We start from the raw sequence: 25,439 nt of genomic DNA on the forward strand, positions 1-25,439 counted from the left end.
GGGGGGGGGGGGGGGGGGAATACACTACAGTTTCACAATAAATTTTAATTGTTTTATAAATTATGTCCGTATATATTTTTTTTATTTATACTTGTCTCTAGTACAACGACTTAGAAATTTAAATTTTGGCTGATTGTATAATGTTTTATGTAAATCTGGATATATATTGAACGTCCTATATACCCGATTTTTTAGACGATTTTCATCTTTCTTGCAAAAATACACCGCGAAAGTTACAAAACCGTTATATTATACCAATGCGTAGGTATTTGATGTTGTTAGATTTATATTAACAAGAGAACAAGAATACCGAATAAACAGTGACAACATTCAGAAATAGCTTGAGCGCGGCCACATTATATTATATTATTATGTAAATGAAACTGAAAACAAGATTTAGAAAGTCACGGTGCTTAAACTTATATACCTATGCATTTTTTTAAAATTATATGCCTCTGACCAATATTGTCATCATAATTTAGTAAAATTATCTTAACACGTATCGGGTACTGATAGTATGAAAAACATCACTGCGATACGGTCATAGTGTCATAATAGACACTGGTCACACATGACAGGGACCTCCCGTAAGAGATATAATAACATGTCAAGTACATCATTATTAAACTTGCTTACTTGCATAATATATAATGTGTAGGCAACAGGCTTGTCGGCCACTTGGTATGGCTGGAATTCCGTGCTCAGGAGAATATGGGGGGGGGGGAGGTGTGTGGCACAAAAGGGACAGTTGTACACATATTTAATGCAGTTGGTGGTTTTTACAGTCGCATACTTTCCCATATTATTCCTCTAACAAAATTATCGGAAAACAGGATTCCAAAAAAAAGGTTTTAACAATCTGGCTATGAAATAAATCAAAATCATAACAGCAGCTTGTTTATATAGATATAGTAGGTACTGCAGTAGTATAAAATTAACTTATTTTCTTTGGTTAACAAGAGCGATGGTAACAGATGACGGAAACATATAACTTGCACTAGGCACGTACGTATAGAAAATAAATTAGTGGGAAATTCATAATTAAAAAAATAAAATATTTTTATCGTTAATAAATAAAATATTGTTAATTTATCGTATGAATATTTCTATATTATGTCTCCATATAGAAGCGTTGTTTGACATAGATTTTTATAAAAGTCATGGATGTCAATCGGGATAATCAATAATATCTTTATGAAACATTTTTTTAAAAATATTTAGTGAGGATTTAATTTTTCCTCCTAACCGCTCCCGATCCCAATACAACGTGCCTGTTATACAAAGTTTAGTGTCATATTTGTATTTAATAATATGCTCACGTTAATAAAATTATTATGACACACTTCAGTGACCAAGCCAAAAATATTAATCAATGAGCAGTTTTTCAAATTTACTAACAATTATAATATTTACTTAATGAAATAAACATGCATTATAATATTAATAATGTACAAAGGAGTGAGTTTTTCATATGACTTGTATAAACGTTTACCATAAAAAATAACTGAAATATTGAATATTTCACTATCGCCTTTCAGGGAAGTATTGAGTATAAATTTATTTATTATTATTAAAATGATACATAATAACTACCTATTATTATTGTAATCGAAATAGGTAATTCTTTTAACATTTAAAAATGTATAATGTATGAATCAATGGGGGTTTATTTAAAATTGTATTATTTTATTTTAGATTTTGTAGGAGCAGACAATCACCGCACTTGCAACCACTCCACTGCGTCTCGCGTATTTTATTCTGTGTCTAATATAGGTCGGCTGGTTTCGAAATTTATCGTGTCTACGAAAACGAATGTCGCATCTTACCAACAAATACTGGGTCCACTGGTATCGTTCGAGATGAATCCGGCCAAAGATCGATAGTGTTTCCCACAACGTGAGTCGTCAAACAGTGTGGTTCGTAAACACGAAGCGTGTTTCAAATATTCTGAAAAACGAACATGATATGATAGCTTATAAAAATACAGACAATAATTGACAGCAAATACTGAAATATATAATATAGTTATAACAGTTTTAATTTAATTTGATTTCTATGAGAAAAGAATAGATAATTAGGTACTGGACTCCACTGAGTCTACTCGTGCTCTGGCCAGGAGTCTATAATGATTAAACTCTAATCTATAGTTTACTACAATATCTCTCTAAAACAAAAGTTTTATAAATTTTATCTTCTACATGATATTATAATTGCTATGGAAACCTAAAATTAAATAAATTATAAAGTATAATTAATTGAATACTCGGTACTTTCAAAACTTCAAAAAAGTTGTGTACATTTTATTTTCACACATATATTTTTTTCTTTTAACTTTATTTTAAAATAAAAAAATTGTAATATATAATTTACAATAAGCATGTGTGATGATATATATATATACACATTGATTTTTGAAATAAGACAAGTGAAAAATAAAAGACACCCAATGGCGACCACTTTAATGGACCGTTTAAAAAAAAATTTAATTGTGGTATTTTATTTTTAAATATTTTAAATTCTAGATATTACATTTTAAGGCTAAAAAGGGGGACCATTGGCCAAAGCCCTAAATGGGTAGGTTAACGAACTAAACAGCTGACAGAGTCCTACTAATAATTTAATTAACCCGTAGTATAACTAATAAATAAATCTGTACACTTAATTGATACAAAAAGGAGTTGCATTATTAATACACTAATAAATATAAAAACAGAAAATACAATTTAGGTGATCAAAGATTTTAACGGAAGATTAACATAAAATATTGATACAAGATTAATATCATCGGATTTTCGTTATTATTATGTATTTTATTATGATTTATATAATATTCGTGCATACGTCGAGACACTGCTGTATGGCGATATAATATATTATTATTTATTACGGATCAACAACCTGTCTGGTATTGAGGCGACGTGCACATTTGATGGACCAGTTCGATAGAGTTTTCAACGGCTTTGTTAAACACTTTCCGTTTGCTCTCCTCGAAACAATGTTCGGTGTACCGCTTTGTACAATCAACGAACAGCGTCCAAGTGCTAACAAATATGAATATAAAACAACAGTTAAATATAAATATGATATCACTATACGTTGTAGACGAAGCGAAATGTCTATTGCGACGAGTTTAATAAAATAATTTACCGGCATATGTTATCGATGTCCTTTAGATTTCCCGGGTAGATGAAATGCGGATCTTTCACCAGCGGGTCGGCCAGAGCGATACACCGGTTGTACTCTTCTTTACCACAGTTTTGTGCGTATATCATGTGAGCGGCTTCGGCTGCAAACGATAAACAATGAGTATTATTACCATAAATGAAAATATCATGGGCTGACAGAGATGGTAATCATAATTATACACGACTGACGCTCGACACGCGTCATTGCAGGTAGGCATAATATGAAAGTTAAGAAAAAATAAAAACAAAAATGCCATAAAAGTGCGTTTGATATAAACAAGGTTTGAAATTATTTTGTGTAGTGGGATATAGTATATTTTAAGTTCTATACATTTTCAATTCGCACTAGGCATGCATTTTATATGCAATGTTTGGATTTTTTTTTAAATTCGTTTTGTTTGTGGTAAACACGATATTGGATAAAAGGGTGCTCCAAAAGTTTTATATTTCCTAGCTTCTATTGATTGGAAATTTGACACAGCGACAGCTGGTACTTTAATAGATGGGGTAAGACAGTGAGTAGTTTGTACGTTTTTGATAAGTAACAAAATATGTACTAACATTTCATAAGTGTATTTACTACAAATTATTTATTTATATGTATTAAGTATAAATTATAGAACCACTTTAAATAAATATATTAAATTGTGCATACATGGCTATCTGTTTAATTGTTATTTCTAAAAAAGGTACGATATGAGACTTTTTTCATTTGAAATTGTTGTACAAATAACCAAAAATAATAATGATTTTTTAAAATTATATTCTTAATTATTTTAGTCACATAATATATTTCCGAATTTGATACATTTTTTGTTTTTAATTCTCAGTAAATTCTTTAAGTCGTAAATCGTAATCCCTACAAAATTAGCTATTTAACCGAGTATATTTTTAATTTTTAACTGATAAAAGGTGTGAATTTTCTTAACCAATACTTCTAAAAATGTAATACTACGAATTTTAATTATGAGTATTATTAATTGTAAGGTTTGCATGTTATAGTGATACAAAAAATTGTTAATAGTTAACCAAATTGTCGATTTTCAACGTGACCGAGGAGAGCAAACGAAAATAGAGTTACCTACCTACTAAAATGAGTGACATAATGTATAAGTTTTATTGTTTTATTTTCAATGCAAACACACATACAATTGGTGCAAGTACGTGCCGGTTGTGCAGAATTCTAAGCACTTACATAGTGTGTATATAATATTATATGTTAAAATATGATACTGACGCTTGTTTTTCAGAGTACCTATGCACCCCTTAACATTAAGGGTTTATCGACCCTTATAAAAATAACCTGTTTCATTCATTCTTTTGGGACAATTGTTCGGGAAGTGTGAAACTTTCAATTCATCGCCACAATAAAACGTGTGTATATAATATTTATATAGATGACAGATATAAATTATTTTGATTTACTATCATTAAAATACAAGAGCTCTGAACACGCGACCAAAAGTGAACAAGTAGTTAAATAATACTTGTAATGTAATATAATATGTTATTTTAAACAAAGTTGAAATTTGAACATTATCTTTCGATGTGATAAGTATATAATATTATAATTTAACACAATTTTAAGATGTATCGATGTGTATATTATAATAATCGCTTATAAGATTTGTTTAAACTTTAAACGAAACACTATTTGATTAGGTAATTTATAAGTGAGTGCAATAATAAATTATAGTATAAATTGTTTATCAAAAATAATAAAATGTACAATAAATTAAAAGTACCTATTTAATAACGAATATGGTATTGTTATGTGTTTCTTAAAAAAAAAAATATTATATCAATTTTTTTGAGAACAAAATTATATCATTACAACCATATCAAGATTTTACATTTAAAAAATATATGGGTACCTAATATTTTTTGAAATTAGCATTTTAGTTAATTTGAATGAAAACTTTGTTTTTAGTTCTGCGCTACAAGCATACCGTACGAAAGTACGATTAATAGGCTGGCACACGCGTTATATTAATACCACGATGAGATATTTAATGTTTTTCACTCTCATGGAATTTGTAAATCGCCGAAAACACGTCATTGTTTTAAAAATATTTGACAACATACAAATATAGGACACACGCGGCGACGACATTACCGCGTAGTAATTAAAAATACTATTAATGTGGAGTTATATAGTTTTATAATTACATTTACAATTTACATACATATTATTATTACGTTATTTTCTACACAGCTGTACGGTCTAGGAGAAAAAAATTAAAACACAAACGTTTTCGTTGACGTTTAGTCGTTTAAAATGAAATGTATTGGGTGGTGGAAATTAAGGCGGAATGCACAGTTCACACAACGTCTGTAGCGAATGACACTCTTTTCGCCATTTTATGTTGACATCATTATAATTATTTTTCTGTGTGGATTTTTATGGAAGTTCATATTATATTATTATGTACGTACACATAAGTTTATAATAAAAATTCTGAATTTCTAGTGTACTATTAATAGCTTTATTTTAAAGTTCAAAGATTTTTTACACAAGTGTCCTGTGTTAATATGCAAACTTCATTTTATCAAAATAGAATCAACGTTTTTAACTCGAAATTATAAAGCAGATAATTTTTTTGAAAATTATGGTGTATTTAAATCAAAATTTAAACTAGTAGCTTTGAGTAGTTAAAATATGTATATAAGTTAGATACAAATGAGAATAGTATTTAAAAATGGGTTTAAAAAACTATAAAATATATTACAGATATTTAGTTAAGTGATTATTGAACTCAAACATTTTTTACAAAATATAAAACGTCAATAGATTAAAATTAATTGCAAAAATTATTCAAATAATCATAATCCCTAGATCATACGACCCTATCATGCTTAGTATAAATGAGTTATATAACTCAAAAGCTATTTGTCCGAATTTTGGTTTGAATACATCAATATTTTTCTATCAAAATCATAGACTTAACAATTTACAGGATAAAAATCGATTCTCATTCGGAAAAAGGAGTTATAAAATCTCTACAAGATGTCAAGACACTCACAACATGGTATAAAATATTTGAAAATAAGACGATCGTCAATAAGTATAATAGTAGAGAATTCCTAAAATCAGGATTTGAATAAACTCATTATTAAAGGAAAAAATAGCGTTCAGCATGGTGCCATGGTGAATCATTTTGTGTATACGAGTACACTCAGCTATGTGTATTGTCTTGTAGTTTTCGACGTTATATCATTTACATGCATGACTATATATAATATACTGCTAATAATCCAATCCACCATTGTCGGCATTAAATTCCCGTGCATTATTTGAATATTTAATACGTCGTTTCAAACAATACAATTTTTAATATTGATCAGTAAACATTAGATATATATATTATATTATAGAAATGCATGCATAATTAAAAGAACAGTGTAAAATAATTGGTTTGATAGATAATAGTATTATTTACAGAGGACGATATAGGATTTGTTTAGATTTTAAGTCAAACAACGTGCAATTTTAATTCAATTAATGACTGTAAAATAAATAGGTACAATATACACTGTTATTTATTAATTACGGATGTACGATGCACGTGTTATAGAAAAATAATAATTCTAACTAATAAGTAACAACTGATTTATAGTCATGACGTATACGAATGGAAAGTGTTGTTAGAAATGTAATTTGGTCGATCAATTTGTGTTCGATTATGTTTGAATAACTGATAACGTGTTCAAATAAACATAAATTATTTCAAATCGTTCATTTTTTTTCTTGATACAGCATCAACTACTAAGGTTATATAGATTAGTAACTACAATACATTCTAGAATATTAAATTTATAAAATTAAAATAATCGACGAATGTTAGAAGTTACATGTAGCTGAAAAAGTATCAATTTATTTTATTTGTTTTATGTTAATAAATTATAAATTGTTGTTAATTTACTATTATCATAAACACTTTATTTTATTGAAACACAATTTATGTTGACTTAAATATTTATTTAACAACTTACTATTATTTACTTCACAGTATATACAATGAGATTATTTAATAATAATTATACACTGAAATTCTTTGTTCTAGCCATTTAAAATTTTTTGGCTTAAAGAGCAAAATACATTACGAAAATATTTTTTTCACGTTTATAGATAATATATATGTATTAATAAGTAATAATAATACTATTGAACTCAAATTTCAAGATGTATGTAAATACATGGTCGTGCCATAAAACCTTTTAGTACGTCAATAAACTATTGAGAGGTTAGGTAATAACAAAATTACTTGAAAAGTTATAAAATACGCCGGTGAAACAAAAAAAATGATTCATAATTAATTTACTAATATATTCTCAAAAAGAAACTCGTCGCCCTATTAATAATTATTGTACCTATCAATTGAAAATTTAAACTTGGATCTTAATATATTTCATTGTAAAAATTGTAATTCAAATTGTAATTTTTCAACCATAAAAATGCATAAAAACAAAAACATGATTAATAAAATAAAAGTTATATTAGGTTAGGTTTTACAACCGTTAGAACGGTTAGGAAGGTTTAAAAGGGTTCAGGACTTCGGGTGAGTCATTAGTTTATGCAAAATCAATAAATGATACTTTAGAACTTATACAGCACTTAGGTAGTAAAAAAAATGTAAAAATATTAGTATTATTTTACTAAAAAATAACTTATTGTTGTCTTATGTTAGTATATCATGTTTGTACTTCAATTTATGGTTGTAAATAATTTTAATAATTTTATAAATAAACTTGCTTATTTTTTACACGTCTTCAGGCTTCAGTCAATATTTAGTTGTTTTACATTCGATTCAACGTTATAAAATTAAAATACAAAACACACTTATTGTTTTCGCTATCATTTTTAAATTACTTTTGAAATACCCATTAACCCCTGTAGCTAAAATCTAGACAAAATTACTTTTTTTGTATGTATAAAACAACGCGTCATTGGCGTTAAAGCCATCAAGAAAGTAATTCGTTGAAAATAAAATAAAAAAAGAATAATGTGTTTACGTGGTGTGCTGGATAATAATGAGGGGTAGAAAGGGGTGCTACCCTGTAACAGCAAAACCCACGATTTTCATTTATGCTGCACGCAATGGTCAATTTGACCTATTTAATGGACCTTTGACTCAACAGTATATTTTATTACTGGAGAAATATATATACATGTGCGTGTACATAAAAACGCGTTTACCACTACGGACAGGTGCATGGTTCTATGGACATTTTTACAAAGGGCACATACTTGTTATTAAGGACAGCGAGGCCATCAAGATTATGGTGTAGGATCGCTTCATAATGGCGGGATCGACGAAAGTGACCTGGAAAATAACAAATGCAAATAGTAAATTAGGTAAAATAAATCACGTATACTTAAAATGTTTGTGAAATAAAATTTAAAAAAACAATCAGAACGACGACCTTGGACTTTTAGGATTGATGTGTATGAACTTATAATACAATGTAGGATAAGATCTTGCCGGCGATTTTAATATCATCATTCCTCGACATTTCAAATTAACGGTGCGTATAATATTATAATAATCACACGAAGGTGAATAATATAAAAGTATTGGAATTAGAACAGCATTTGTAAGCCATGAGCATAATATTATAATATATATAGTTATAGTATATACAGTGAACTAATGCGAATTCCAAGAGTGGACATTAACTAGTTAAGTTAATTCTTTATGTGACCCATGTGCTAATTAAAAAACTAGAATAACTATAGTTATAAAACTAAGTTAAGTTAATCTTGTTTGCCATATTAATTATAAGCTTAACGAGTTAAGTTTATTATTTGTTAACTATATTCACTTTTAACTTAATGATCTTGCGTTCACTTAACTTAGTAAATAATAGTTTTCATTAACTTGCCCACCATTGGAGAATTCTAAGGTTATATTTAGGGATAAGAAGTTGAAACAGGCAGCTATAAAAAGCCAAAACGTGTACATGCGATCATCACACAAGTATACAGCTATTGCTTTAATTATACGAAAATTTATAGCTTTATAGTTTACCTTTACATTTATAGAACAATTTTTTTTGCAGTAAATGTTGTCTAACGGTTAACATTATATAAAAAGGTCTACTGTGGAGTAATATTTTAAGCATTTGGTAGTCATTATTAAGTATAGAATATACAATTTAAGCATTCCCAAGAAATATAACCCTTAACCAATAGGCAATAGGTATTAACTATTAAAACATAAACATGTGGTTTGTTTTTAAATATTAAATTGGTACATTTTTTAAATTGAAAATCTACAAAATATATATTATAACATAATTTGATCAACTATCAGATAACATTATGCGTTTAGTAATAGTTTAAAGGATAAGATTCTGAAGTGCAAGAGATACGAATTCTCCAATAAAAAAATATCGATTTACATACTATTAAAATATACTTTTTAAAAAACTTGTCAAATTATTGGTACCTTTCATTACATATATTTTGCTAGAGTTAACGAAGTAAGCCGTAAGAATAGTCGTCATTCCAAGCACTTCAAGTTAGTTTTAAATAATATACGAGCAGCAGCAGTCACATCGCATTTTTCTTAGGATAAATATTAAATATATTTACCTATAGGTAGGTACGAAATACTTTAACATATATTGTAGCCTATAGATAATGGAATAGTAACTATACAAAAGCATTTCGGGTAATTGTTGCTGTTGGATCGTAGCTTTGGTCGTCAATCATCATCTCTATTATGAGATTGATATAATAATATCGACCAGATCTTAGCTGAAATTTCTAGTACACTTGATGGTTATATAAAAAAGTAATGCAATATAAAAATATAAAAAAATATTTTGCAAAATTTTAATAAAACACATGTGTGCTCCTAAAAAACAAATACAACCGAACATTAATATAAAATATACTATATACACCCTTAAACTGGCCTCGAATAGTGACTCAGACACGAGACACATTCCAACGGACCAGACACTACATGTATGCCAGTATGCCACCCTACGAAATCATGAAACAAAAGAATAATAGACCACATAAAAATACCTAACATTCTCAAGCAATAAGGCCAGACCAAAATATTAAAAAATTACCACACCCCTACCGACCATGACCACCAAAAGGATATAATTCACTCCAACTATATCGATCGTTTTGACTAAAAAAGTAGACCATCATCTCCGAGCTCACAAATATACCGTACAAGCCCAAAAATGGGAAATCGGTGACACCCTTTATGTCCCTTTATTTTCAACAAACTAATTAATTAAACGTATGTGTATTTTAGGTGCACTCTCCGTCTACATATATAATATCTTATACTTATATTCTTGTAATCAAAACACTCAAATTACTAAATGTCTTGAAATATGATTACAATTTTCATCACTATCATATTATTGAAATCGTATTTCTATCCTAACCTAACCTAACCTATCGGATGCTCTGTATTTATCCTGCCTAATCAAAAGCCTATATAATATAATTTACGTAAAATCCTCAATAGGTCACTCCAAAATTATAATATTAACTCTGCTTAAGATTAAGGTACCATTCATCTCATCTCTCATAATTCGACAATATGCCAAAAGGGTAAACACATAGTCAACAAGTTGGTATAATATTATTATGGTACCCTCGAACAACGAACCAGACCCCATCGAAGCATCAGCTTCCGAATCAATTGGAGATACAACAACGATAGTCTTAAAGGTAAGTATAACATATTCGTTTCTTATGAAATTATCTATATGTAGGCACAGTATCAAAACAGTTTTAGAATAACGTACACCTTAACACACATATATACCTAAACGAGAATAACTGTCTGATACACAACACGAAAGGCAGACGGACACCCCGTCGGACTATTGTATCCTTTAACCCATCTCGCACCCGGCTCATTGTTATTAGGTGTGAACATATCTGACGACCTTTATAATTTCTTATTCACTATATACTTTCTTCCCTACTGTATTCATATTTTATAAGAACATTAAAAATATGCTCTCTATTTCACCCACTTGAGTCCAAGTAATTTTTATTTTACAACAGTAATATTGAAAGTACCTAAGGATATTGGTAATCATTTACCACTGCGTTTTGTAACTTTAATGCCAGAATCTCTGTTACTTTCTATTATAATTTAAACACTCGTAATTATATATTGTGTTAAATAGTCAAATAATTCGTATATTGGTTTCCTGAAAACAAAGTTGAAAACTTCGATTTCTATCATGGCCTTTTATGGTATTAAATTGAGTATTTGTACAAAAAATTATATTAACTTTATTTATTGCTTATTTGTACTGTATCTTTAATTTATTATCTCTCAGAAGTGTGTGTCATCTTATAGTATCTTACATTCGTACTGTATTTTAGGCAAAAGTAGAGATTGGAATTTTTTTTTTGGTTACGTATCTACCTCTTTATTAAAATGAAAATCATAATAATGTGTGAGCTAATAAATTACGAGTTTAAATAATATGTTGGTAATTAAGCCATGTTATCGTAGGGTGAAGTTAAAAATAAATAAATAAATATGTTTTTGTGTTTTTTATATCGATACCACGATTTATAAGACATATTTGGCATTGGTGGCGGATCGGTGGAGGTATATTTGAATCACGTGATCCACAAAATATAATTGGTGGGTGGTTTTCCTATAGGAAATGGAACGAATATGACGTTTGAATCATTTTGGAAGGTTATTTAACCATTATTTAATGACTAGTATGTAATAACCTATGAACTCACTATTGCGAGAGCAGCGAAAAATATTTAGGCTGGATGGTTGTAAAAATATTAAATGTGAGTTAAGGAAAAAAAGTTTACCACTGCTAGTTATGGAATTCTCTAGTACAAAATTATAAATTTTTGTTTCAGAGACCATAGTGCTGTGCTGACGAATCTCGTAACACCTATAATTGAATATACTGTTATATCATAAAAATATTATTCGGGGTCTGCATCGATGTGGTTGTCAAAAACATTCAATGTATTCCATTTTGTTCCGAAAAAACAACAGCCTATTGTATTAATTTTAATCATTAGTTAATTAATTGTGTTTTATACAATATTGTACTTAAAATATTACATAACAGGTACTACCTGTAGTCTACCTTTATGGGCATTTATAACCACAACAAAAACACTTCGTCTAACTACGTGTAAAGAACGGCAAAGTAAAAAGAACAGATCTTAAAGCACTATAAAGATGTGATATCATAAATGAATGCTAAGTAAATTTAATTAAAATATACTTATTTTGTTTCAATAATTAATTTACTTGGCAAGAAATTATATACTTTATATGACGTGGCAAATGAAATAACATGAACAAAATAAACAAAAGACATTGGAAGTTTATAATACAACATAATATCAACCAATAATAACCTTTTTTTGAAAGCAATCAGATTATTAATTATCTTATTCGGTCGTGTTCTACGTTACATAATATTTTTCAAAGACGTTCGATTATAATATTATAATTATGTACCTGGCTGTTTTTTCTTAATAAATTCTCCAAGTGTTAACTTTATATTCAAACGAGCATATCAATTTTAATATTTTTATTTTATACAGCCTGTTTTTGTGCATGTACATAATATAATAATATATTATCATTTTTTCTAAGCAATATAACTACTCATAAGTCATAATTAGCTATTACTCACAATAATAATGTGTATATACTTTAGAATAAATTATGAACCAAGTATTATTTGTATTTTATTGTGACGGCGATGATCCTCGACGCTTAAGCTTGAATTTTTTATTGAAAATAAATTGCTACCTAACAATAAAAAACAATGTTTTATGTTTGGCGCAGTAAACGACAATTATATTTGAAGAAAGTTTTTTAGGTTTGGAAGAGATCGGTCACCGTAAAGGCGCAAACAGCGCAGGTATTCACAGTGGCCTTCGGGCCGAGCCAGGTTAGGTACACCCTGAAGGACTTTTTAGGTTACCTCGGAAAAAGGGTGCGATGCCCCTCATAATATAATATATGACCTAGGAAAAGAGTCCCTGAGGTGTGATGATTATATTTATAGATATAGTATATTATTAATTATCACGAAATATCAGTGTAATATTATTGTAGACTGCGGTTATGACAAAAACAAAAGTTTTTAACTCGTTGAAAAAGAAACCAAGCATCATAATATTAGAGGTATTATCACAGGTGTTATGTAACAAGATCTAATGTTCATATGACACATAAATAATATACCTAATATTATGTATTTTTAGCTTAAGTAGATTTTGATATCACTTGTGTTATTATTATTAAAAGTTCTGTTGATTGCCAAGTATATTTCGCTAATAATCAACAAATAGTAAACTAACAAATGGTAATTTTAAAACAACTTCGAAGTAAGTAATATAAGTACAGTAAAATCTTTTACTATTTAATAATAATATGATATTAATTAATAACATAACTAGAAATACATTTAGTGAGACAAAAAAAAATATGCAAATGTCACGAAGTTCGAGCCCAATAGTTATTAATTATGATGATATATTATTCGACATTATCGGGGCTACAACGTAATAAATAATTCGTGTATACCTATTTGACAATAGGTAGGCAACACAATGTACGTGCGTATGCTGAATAGTAGTACGTAGTGGCTAGTACCTACCTACAATAATATTATAATATCGTCCGATTTAAAATATTCATCAGTAATGTTTCACAAATGTAATGAATAGTTTTATACCGGTTGCGTAAAAACTACGAAACGATTTAATAATTTTATTAATTATGTTGGCGTGAAGAAAAAATGTACTCTTACAATTATTTGACCATTGGTACTTATCCAATTTGTTTTATGCTATACACTCAACAAATGAATACTTTTTTCTACTAATTTATATCGTTGTCATTTTATAAAAATGCATTTGTATTTTGTATAGATATTACGAGTTCGATATAACTTTTAAAATACCTATGTACCTATGACGACATCGTGATTCGTGGTACCTTAAGGTAAGATTTCCCCTGCTGCACAACGCAAACGTGCATTGTAAGTCTCAAGTTCTTAAAATAACAATCTATTATATATCTAGAATACCAGTTTATTATGATTTACTTATTTTCCTGTCTTGAATGAGTTTTAAAGTTCATCAGCGCTCAGTCAGATATCGTGTTATATCATTTATCATTCCTCTACAAATTATGTAGTATATAAAACCTATTACAGGCGCATATTGCCCGTCGTCAATGTCAATATTTCCTTCACGTTTTAAATTTTTATTGTAAAATAACATTTTTTAAGTACATTAATATATTACTAGTTTATTATTATCTAAATATCCTATGCATATAAATAAATAGGTATAGACGAATACCTCTATATTATAGTATTATTACAATACCCACACAGTGGCGCACATACCATCGGGAGGCCCCCAGATAGCGAAAAAGGAGTTATTTGTGCATGAAACCATCGCGACATACCTCTATATTTAATTTAGCGATCATTGTTATGTATATAAATTTATGTATATTGTATATGGTTACATATTATATACCACCTAGACACATGCCTATTTTAAACAGGGTGTATGTGGCGGAGTTGACGGTTTTATACTGAAATCACGTTTCAATAATCACACCTTTCATATACACCCTGTATACGTATAGATAATTATAATATATATGTAGTTATTGTTGTGACCGAATCTAAAACGTTGTTATACCGTGTTATCCTGCACCAAACGGAAGTATGGTTCACCGCGCTTATGCGCAGACACCTTATTTACATTATATATTATGTCCGTTTCGAAAACAAGTAACAACTATGCGCTAGAGATGAAAAAAAAAATGTAATGCCCATGGTGCCATGCGCACGTAATGATTAACGAAAAAAATTCAATAACTGTCATTGTGATTATGATTATTATTGTTGTCCTTGTATGATAGGGTAAAGGCGCATTAGCAACCCGAAATGTATTTAGATAGGTAAAGCACGTAAACTGCAAATTTGAAATGACTTTATGTCCCCATCTCAGTTGAGTCATAAACGTTATCATAGTATAAAATAATTTGGCGATCGTGTTTCAGCTATACCACACGGCATATTTATTTGTATAGGGCTGGGATTTTGAAGCAATAAAAAATAAAAATATAATTGTCTAAAAATGATACAAACAGATTGATAAAAAATTGTTTTATATTTTAATATACCAAAATATTTTTTCAAGTAGATACAGCCAAGTATATCCATTAATAATCTACTGTCTTAAGTCTATAGAATTCAAATACAAGGGAATATTAATATAAATAAAAACATTTGAAGTTCAAAACGTAAAAAGTTCAATACTAATATTGATAATACATTGACCGATAAATTATTGCTTATTCTGTCCACTACCTATATATTATGCACTAAACTTTTGTTATTTTGAATATCAAGAGAAACAGGAAAAATCTGAAGATATCTAGTCTTATAATGTTGTGTAACGCTACTTTAGTGTAATGGTCTAATTTCATGAGGATTTTTGTATTAGTGTATGGATGTAAGTAACTTATAACAAAAAATATCCTACAAGAAATCTGCGATAAGTAAAATCCGATACAATTTATTACAGGGAGGTACGACATAGGTTCAGGCTCAATGAGCTGACTACTCGTTTCGACGACTCGTAAACCGTTATACGTAATTATAGAAAAACTTACAGTTCACTGACAGATCATAGTTTCACAAAACACAACAAATTTTATTGTGAAAATCTAGAATAATATTACTATCTACAATCGAAATGTCGATAAACTGTACTAGTAGACCAAAAAACACTTAAGTAAAAAGGGCATAAAACTATTATATGCATTTCGAAATATTGATTTTCGCTATTTATATCCAGACCACTTCCGAATATCGAGCTCGAACGGTCGATAAAATTTATTAATTATGGAAAAGTTGGCAAAAAATTATTTAAATTGAGCGTTCTCAAACGTATTTTACCGATTTCTAAGTTGTTTAAAATCAGAGCATTCCAATTTTAAAAGGTCAAAGTTTTTTAAAGGCCGTGGATTATACTTGAATCTAATATATACATTAATATTTTCGTGATTGGTCAATGACCGAACGACGACGATGGGACTTTTGACATAAAGCGTACTTAGGTATTATTATTATTTTGTATCACGATTGCGTGTGTCCGGTATTATAATATGTAGGTAGGTTACACATCATTACAATATGTGTCTAAATTTATATATATTTCTGATACAATATGTGTTTTTAAAACTAAAACTAATCGGGCACCTATACATAGGAACACGAGAGTACATTATGGTGATGTTATTATTATTATTATTATAATTGGTACATCGCGAGTATTGTCATCGCGGTACATCGAAAAAAGACCTTGATCACGAGTAAGCGGCCCCCCGCCCCCACCAACCCACCAACCCACCAAATGCACATAATTATTACTAAAACTCGTCCACATCACGGCTATCCGCACCAGCTTTATGCACGGTCGTCGCTATATTATATGTTATTGCACACGCGTTTAACCAGACTACCGGCAAGTTCGTATTGTTTCATTGTTGTCCGGTTATTCCGTCGTCATTATTATTATTACTATAAGGGTTAATGTGACCAGATTTGAAGGACTACGGATGTGTTTAATAAAAATGTATTGATAAATAAAATAAAAAAATGACGAGATTTTAGTTTAAAAATTCGAATCAAGTTCTAATTCGACCGCCGCGAATGTTCGTTATCGTATAATTTATTGTTTATTGCTAGGACATAGGTGCGCGGTGTATAACATTTAATTTAGGGTGTCCTTCATCAGTTGTCGAAATCGAATTTTTGACGGTTCACCCCGGATAAATCTATTAATACTTAAAAGTCACGAATCACGGGGATTTGATCAAAAACAGTTCAGTCCAATCCGACGAAGTAAATAAGTGCCAAAAACTACAACTATTACTTAACGAAAATGTATATATATTTTTGCAACTATACGAAAACAAATTAGACAAATTGAAATAATTGAATAGAAAAATTATAATTAAAATTATATTTCCTACAAAGAGGAAAGTGCATTTACTTTTTATATGGTATGACATAATATTGTACACTAATAAAATTTTTGTTGGACTTATGAATTCAATAAATAAGTAAATGAAAAAAAGTGTTCCTTAGTATTTTTTTATCCAATCAACTATTATAGGAAATTGTGTTTAAAATCTGTAAAATAAATAATTTCAACAATACAATATATTTTTCTTTTTTCTTATGCTAAAATAATTGCATTACATAATGATAAGTATGTTCAAATACATTCAAATATTCAACGTGGGGTGATGATGAAATATGGAAAAAATATATAATTTCAAACATGAAATGAGAGTTAACAGTTGATAGAAATATTATACTACGACACATAATCGGACTCATCCCCTAAAATATATTGTCAAAATTATAATATAATCACTGCAGGTTTATCCAGCCATTTTTCACTATTCACTTATTACTAATAGTTCTACTAAGTAGAATTGTATAAGAAAAATGTTGTTTCAATTAAAATAGTTTGCGCAAAAGTACTTACCAGAATAATATTTTACTTTAAACTTTAATGTTATTTTTTTTGCAACGTAAATATTGGAATACTGTCTGAAAGTCATTGAAAAGTGAAAAGTATGATTGTAGTCCTCTTTTCTTTAAAAGTCAAAGTGTTATTACTTCAGTCATGTCATTTGTTGAAATGTAAAATTTGCCTTTTTTAATGGGTTTTAAAATAACATTTGAGTTCAAAAACGTTTTTTAGTTTTTAGTTTTAGGAAAGGACTGTTATAAAGAATATTTAATTGAAAATAGGCAGTAGGGTTGTGTAGAGTTTGTATTAATATCCGTATAATAATAATTGCCTATACATTACATATAGGTTGGACGTTGGTATATCTTAATGAGTTAGTTTACAAAATTAAAGAACAATATTAATTTTAGGCATGCAATAGTCGGCGAAAAGACATTTATGACTGCGATTTAATACTGCACTATAATACTACATAAATAAATGTTTAATATAAGTTGAGATACATTATTGACAGAGCTTAAGTCTATATAGAAACACTATACTAGCTATTATAGGAAACCAAAAAAATAGTTATAATAATATTTTTTGGTGAATTTTACTAGGTATATTAAAATACAAACTTAGAAAAATTAACCAATAGAAGTTAAAAAAAAAAAATTAATTAAAAATGGTTTAGAAAAAACCAAAAATGTCAAAAATGAATAAGTACATATGGTAGGCTACACACTGACATTAGGAATTGGGGAAGATTGGGGAGTTATAAATATTTAATGTACATAATATTTATCAGAAAAAAAGTAAAGGTAAAATTATAAATTAATGTGAAAATAAATGAAAACCTAACATGAAAAAAAAATATTAAGTCAATCTATAAGTCAATTTATTGTCTGCAAGCCAAACAAAATTCGCCCATAAGTTTAGAGTGGAGAAGTAGAGTCCACCTCACCAAGTGACAAGGATGTTAGCTTTAAAATCACAAAAATATAATTGTAGTATCTCACACTTTAACTGTGCTTATCATTACACTTAATCGTTGTCATATAGGTTAAATATTTTTTTCTCTAAAGTTACACCCAAAAATTACAGTTAGTATGGGGATTTATTTCAAGTAGGTACCGTATACTTTTTACGCTTGCAATTATACAATAACATTGTTAAAACCTCAATTTTTTCTTCACGATTGGGTATTGAACGAAATCAATGATAACAATTTGTATTGCCAAACTGAGACTGGTTGGGATGAAGATAGGATGTATAGATTATCAAAAATAGATAAAAATAGAAGTCAATAGGTAACTACTAATCATTTTAAAAATAACAATAAGCTCATCGCAATATCAACAAAATTCATAGATTATTAATTAGTGAGGAGCAGTTGGGTTCTCCTAAAACATAAATTAGTTTAAAAATATGTCATTCTTCAAAATACGTAATGCAATTAATTATGACTACAAAGATATCATAATGACCAATGCTTGCCTCGAATGGAGTAAGTAGACAACTTAGTATTTAGATAAGGACCATATTATATTTTATCTTTCAGTAATCACATCGAATCCATTACTTGAAAAGCTTTACGTACTTCAGGGTTTAATCCGTCGTAATTCATCGGACTTAAACCATGCCCATAGCCTTCTAGCTTTATATAAATCGTTATTAAGATCGATTCCTTTTATACTCAGATAGACGTACAATGAATTCAAATTGTTTAAAATGGCTTTCTATTGCTGGCTGTGTTTTAAAAATGTACCACCCTCCTCATGGTTGCACGCATGTTTTGGAAATTTTGATCCTAGCTAACCTAGATATCATAAGAAAAGTTTTTGGACATGATACAATCATAAATAAAATAATAGACACACATTTGAAATCAAAACTCGTTAAACCAATTACCTTACCTACTTAATTTGTAATAACTCAATAAAAACGACAATGTGTCTAAGTAATTAAGATCACTATTAGTCTCAGTGATTGATGTGTATAAGAAAAATCTCCGACTTAGTAATTGAGGGGTTTGGAATTATTTGAGGGAGCTAAGCGTATATTATTATTATAGTACAATAATGGATATCATCAATCATGAAGAAGAGAGGCGAGGGTGGTTAAGAATCTAAAATTTGGCTGGTTGTAGTTTATATCCAAACCTAATGAAATATAAAACAATATAAGAATTTAAGAATAACAATATATATCTGTGATAAATAGTCGATACGATTTTATATATTATATACTGGGTAATTTACCAAGCATTATTACCCCAAATTTCCTTTCAATAATGAAAATGAATTTATTAAAATTTTTATTTTCGGAATTTTTAAGTATACTTACTTAATTTAGATTTTATATATTGTATTTTATTGAGCATCCTGTGGCTCCACAAACTTTTTTTTTAAAGAATTATTAAAATGTAGGTATACGTCATAGGGATACATAGGTTATACTTAGGATAATAGTTCATTAAAGTGGTTTTACAATAAAATAAAACAGATGTAAAATTGTATCTATTATTTTTACAATTTTACAAATATTATAAGATGTTAATCGATTATTAAAATTAGGTATACTATGGTTTCCTAACCATTTTAGCTTTAATAATATCTTCCAAACCTACATCTTTACCATAGACCAATACTATCTTTAGTACTCAAAGTGAAATAGGTAAAAAAAAACTCCACCCAAATTTCGATTTAGATATATACATGTACACATTTTCAATAAAGCCGGCGGATTACCCTCCTTAATCCCACCCTCAAACACGCATATGATTAGGAATAGCATAGATATAAAAAAAAAAAAAAAATATATTGTGGTATGTTATTCAAAATATGGGTCAAGAAATGAATGATAAATGAGTAAATTAATATTGAATCGTTTTTCTGTTTCGATGGTCATGCTCTACATCGTATATTATACGTTTCGGATGAAGTATTGAAGTGTATAATATTATACACTTTCTTCTTATACATAATATTATAGTAGCTAGCAGTAACATTTTAACCAGGTGTATCACCAAGAGCAGATTAATTTAATTGCGATGCAGTGGAGTAAAATCATCACGTAAGTGTGAAATATCTTGTAATTATACTGTCTTGCTAATGCAGTGGCTAAAAAATATCAAAAATTAAATTTTGATTAAATATTACAAATTAAATCATTCTGCATATAATTTAACCGATGATTAAAAAACACAAAACTGAATTTCCTCAAAAAATTGATTTTAGTATAGTTACTGCTTTTATTAGTATCATTGCAGGATATATCTATACCTATAGATGTAAGCCAGCAGCAGTTGGGACGGTATAGTTGTATGCTTTTTTCTAACTGATCGATACCAAAAAAATATGCCAAAGCAAAAGCCGGAGATACCATTTTTTTTATAATAGTTTTGTGAATTTGCGATAATGAATTTTACATCTCCATATAATAGAGTTGGCCAAAAGTTGGGGGAGGGGGAAGGCTCAACAAACGAGAGACAGAGAAACACCCCAGATGTATACTTATGACTATTCATTATTTATTTTGTCTGCGAGAAAATCACTCAGTTTTCATAGTAGTCGGAGTGAATTACGAATTTATGAAGCAAGAACGTTACAATGACGCTAGGACTTCAAAAAAAGTCATCATTGTAGCATAAAAATCTTCGCCCCAGTAGCATTCCCTAGGTTCGTATTGGACTGTAGACAATACTTGGTGCCTTATCATAATAGCATCGCCCCATCAGAAATCATAAGAATATTATAATTTTCATGTATAAGATACATTTATTGTATTTGCATAGTAGTTATCGATTATCGACACTCGTTGACCTGCGGCCATTGTGTCATAGGACCCCATATATAAATACATTATATAAAAGCATATTTTTTTGGTATTTAACTAGTAAAATATTCTGATTAGGAACCATAAAATTCTATGTTTTGTGATTTATACTGCTAAAATTAATTTTTGTATTATTATGCAAATTGTTTGAGTTAAAAACGTACGAACCACATATTTCATCATATTATGCATTTTATAGAAAACAGCTCAAAACAATGAGAGGTTTTCATTGGTACAAAGGGCATATTTTGTGAAGTTTTCATCTTGAAAATATTGTAAACCAATTGCCAATTTTATAGTTTTATATTGGAACTCATTTTAAAATTAAAATATTTGTATATTGTAAAAGCTGCTTATACAGTTATGCAGCATAAAAATGCAATTGCATACTACTTTCAAGTATCTCAGTTTCTTTAATAGTATATTCGTTACAATAATATTCATTATTATGTCAAATACATTTCTTTCAAACTAATCGATACTACAGTAAACAAATTTGGCTGTGTTCATTTTTTTCATTTGAACATTACCGCATTCTCATCTTAGATTTCTGAAATTGTGATGTGAAAATAAAATTTTCATAAATAACAATTAGTTTTTAGGACTATTGTGGGGGTGTTTATAATATACAGGTGTTACTGATTGTGTACAGCTTCAGTACACTGTCCTATGGTCACATAGGGGGTAATTTAATTACCATGGGTAAATTATATTATGACCTATCCTGCAATAACTTATTATATTTCGTTTGTGCGTCCGTGCTTAATTGTGTACAGAATAATGATAATGTACTGCCGTGCCTCAATGGTGTGGATAAGATTTTATGATCAGTATACTTACGATTTCGTATTTGTTAAACGATTTATTATTCACAGACTTAAAAAAAAGAGTTTCGGACTCTGTTAGATTAGGTCATATGGGAACTGACGGTTATGAATCTATGTAAAATAATATATTTTTCGTATATTATGTATAGATTATAGACGAACGTCCTGATGACTTGCAGCGGTTGCTGATCGCGCGGGCACCAAACTGAAACTAGCTGCCGCCTCGAGTGTTCGTCCGAGCACAAAAAAAAAAACGCGACTCGACGGGCACGATAAAAATAACATTAATATATTCTAATGGCATTGTGGGTACGTAATGATATATGTGTATAACACATAGGTAGGTAGTCGATGGGCTGACGGAAAAGCAGTGGTGGGGGGCGAGTAGGGTATGTTGGTAGGGACCTCTACAACGCGCGCAGACAGATTTCCCGCCGATCAGTGGTCCGATTGGCCGCGGTCGACCGCGAACATACTGCCCCAGACAACCGCAACCACAACAAATGCCGACACGCTTGCGTCGTTGTATTTGCTGGCGTGGGTACAGCCATAAATTTATAAAGGTAGGTACGTAAAAACGGAGTTATCCATTTGCAAAACTGGTCAACTATGTATGTATTATTTAAAGTCGATTTTTGTACGATTGAAAAAAAAGTTTTCATACGGTTTGGACATTGGACTATAACATGGCTAGCTATTTTACGGAATGAGCCATTATGCATGCTCATTTTTCTCTCCCCAAAACGTCATACATTTTCGATTTCAAATATTTTATACTAAGTTCTGAGTTTTAGAATTTTCAATCGCACTAAAAGACCATATTTTCAAATAATTGGGATTTCTATACCACATAGAAGGAGTGGTTGTTTACCTAACCCCAAGGAGTGATGTTTTAAAATTCTAAATTTACCATGGTTTTAAACTTAATAAATCAAAAACTATAAATCAATAATTCAAAGATGTAGGTACTTAAGTAATTTTGTAATTTTAAATAATTATGTTGTAAACTTGTGAAACCATGAAAAATTCTTTAACTGGCATCCGAAATTCAAGTATTCGAGAATATGGTCTGTATAGGTTTTATGTAGGTAGGTATATACTTAAAAATTCCAGAAATCAGAATTTTAATAAACGTAACTTAAGTCTAAAGAATATAATGGGGAAGAGTATGCTTTTTTATTTATAGTTTATTATAAAGATACATTTTCACAATCAATTTATCTAACTATTTATCTTAGGTAATGGTTTTTATAAGTTATGACAAACATTGCTGCCCAGTTTAAATTTAATTTCATTAATAGGAAAGCTGCAGTAGCGAAATACTTTCGTAAAATATTGACGTATAAAGGTATAGAATATTGAGATCGATTTTTTTTTTTTGATTCAAGTATTTTAAGTTTAAATGAGCTCCGAGTGTTATATAATGGAACCACGACTTTTGGCGGGTACTATACCTTTGTTGTATTCCTGGACTCTTCTTAACTTTAAAGCTCAAACAATATTTTTTTCAATATTTATCTAATATTTTGGTACTATAAGCACACTATAACTTTAAAAAATGTATTATGTATTTATGTGCTTCTGAGTATGAAGTATCGTAGTAAATGTATTATTTGAGCATTCATAACTCGCTGAATAGTTTTCCGTAAATTCAATATGCAGGCAACATAACATTGGTTACACACTTATACGTCACCTACGTACTGTAGAGTGTATTCAACTCTACATGACACGGTGATTTGTGAACGCACCTTTATATTTTAATATAAATGGTACCTACTTAACCTAATGTACGTATATCATACGTTAAGTTTTTTTTTATTTTGTAAGCAAAATGATTTGGTTTTTCTTAAAAATCTGATTTTGCTATTTTTATTTGGGTCTCGTATAAGTTCAAAAACAATATACATAAATATATAAATACAATATGCAATATCCAGCGTATTGTTGAGTTTATTTAATTGTATACTCTGTAAGCTTTAAATTCTGTATTTATAATGGTATTGTAATGATATGCTCACTCATCGATATAACAATTTAATAAAATGCATACCAGACTGGCGCACGAAGAAATAGGAAATCACCAGACCCCAATAAATCATTGTCACAGACAAAAAGAGTCTACCTATATATAATACGGATAACATTGAATTTGAGTACCGAAATTTTTTTTGAATTATTGGGGTTGAGTCCGACCAATATTGTTAGGTTGTTCGAGTTGAGTCTCTTAGCCTATTAGCGTTATCCAGGAGACACCACGTGGAGGTTAGCTAAGTATAGTCGCCCAAAAAATGTGTGTGATTATTAGATTGTTTACACCGTTTTTTTTTTATCGTAATAATAAAAAGTATAAAAGGTCAATATAATAATTCAGTAATATCAATAATTAAACAGTTGATGGTGAAAATTTAAATGATACAGATTTAAAAAAATCGAATGTCCAAATTGGTTTATTTATATATTTGTTTGTTTGTGCCCATATAAAAATTGTTCCTTTTCCAATGTATTGCTTTTTGGTTTCGTTGCTTTGTTCGTTATTTGATGTATACATCGAATTATATTCCCAGAAAAGTGCCAACAGAATAAAAATATTTTGATGTCCCGAGTGACAAAATGCATTTAATTTTGACTGAAAATCTTCATAATAGTTAGTGGTCCGATTAGTACTTGCTGAAAAATCACACAGAACTTTGGCAGGAAACTGTGCAACGTCATCTTCAAAGTAATTATTTAAAATGTAATCTGTAAAACAGTCAATTTTTATGACATTACATGGTTTTATTGCCATCAAATCTTCCGTGAACATTGGACTACCTACGTTATTTTCGTTTAAATTATATGGATATTTTATCTATACGGACTCAATTCGAAGATATTAAGATAATAAACTGGACTCAGTTTAAACACTTACAAGTCGCATGGACTCAATCCAATATCACAGTATTATACGATCTCGGCACGTACCTATTTGCAACGGTAAAGCCTAGGGCGTGTGCCACATGTAGCTTTCTTACATGCCGTTGGAGAAAAAGTATGGTAAAAAAAAGTTCCTTG

The 25,439-nt window shown here is 29.3% G+C and overlaps 1 protein-coding gene across 1 annotated transcript in view; it reads right to left on the bottom strand.

The window, feature by feature from the left end:
* LOC111036173 overlaps positions 1 to 22,628 on the bottom strand; it is a 33,679-nt gene extending 11,051 nt beyond the window's left edge. Inside the window, exons 1-5 of the mRNA XM_022318099.1 lie at positions 22,399 to 22,628; positions 8,434 to 8,509; positions 3,148 to 3,286; positions 2,899 to 3,041; positions 1,827 to 1,947 (exon numbers count right to left, since the gene is read on the bottom strand). Of these exons, the coding sequence (XP_022173791.1) occupies positions 1,827 to 1,947; positions 2,899 to 3,041; positions 3,148 to 3,286; positions 8,434 to 8,485 (455 nt within the window). The 5' untranslated portion in view covers positions 8,486 to 8,509; positions 22,399 to 22,628. The remainder of the gene's footprint in view (positions 1 to 1,826; positions 1,948 to 2,898; positions 3,042 to 3,147; positions 3,287 to 8,433; positions 8,510 to 22,398) is intronic.
* Positions 22,629 to 25,439: the final 2,811 nt, after the last annotated feature.

This window comes from Myzus persicae, unplaced genomic scaffold (assembly GCF_001856785.1).
Source record: "Myzus persicae strain clone G006 unplaced genomic scaffold, MPER_G0061.0, whole genome shotgun sequence".
Classification (NCBI taxonomy): domain Eukaryota; kingdom Metazoa; phylum Arthropoda; class Insecta; order Hemiptera; family Aphididae; genus Myzus; species Myzus persicae.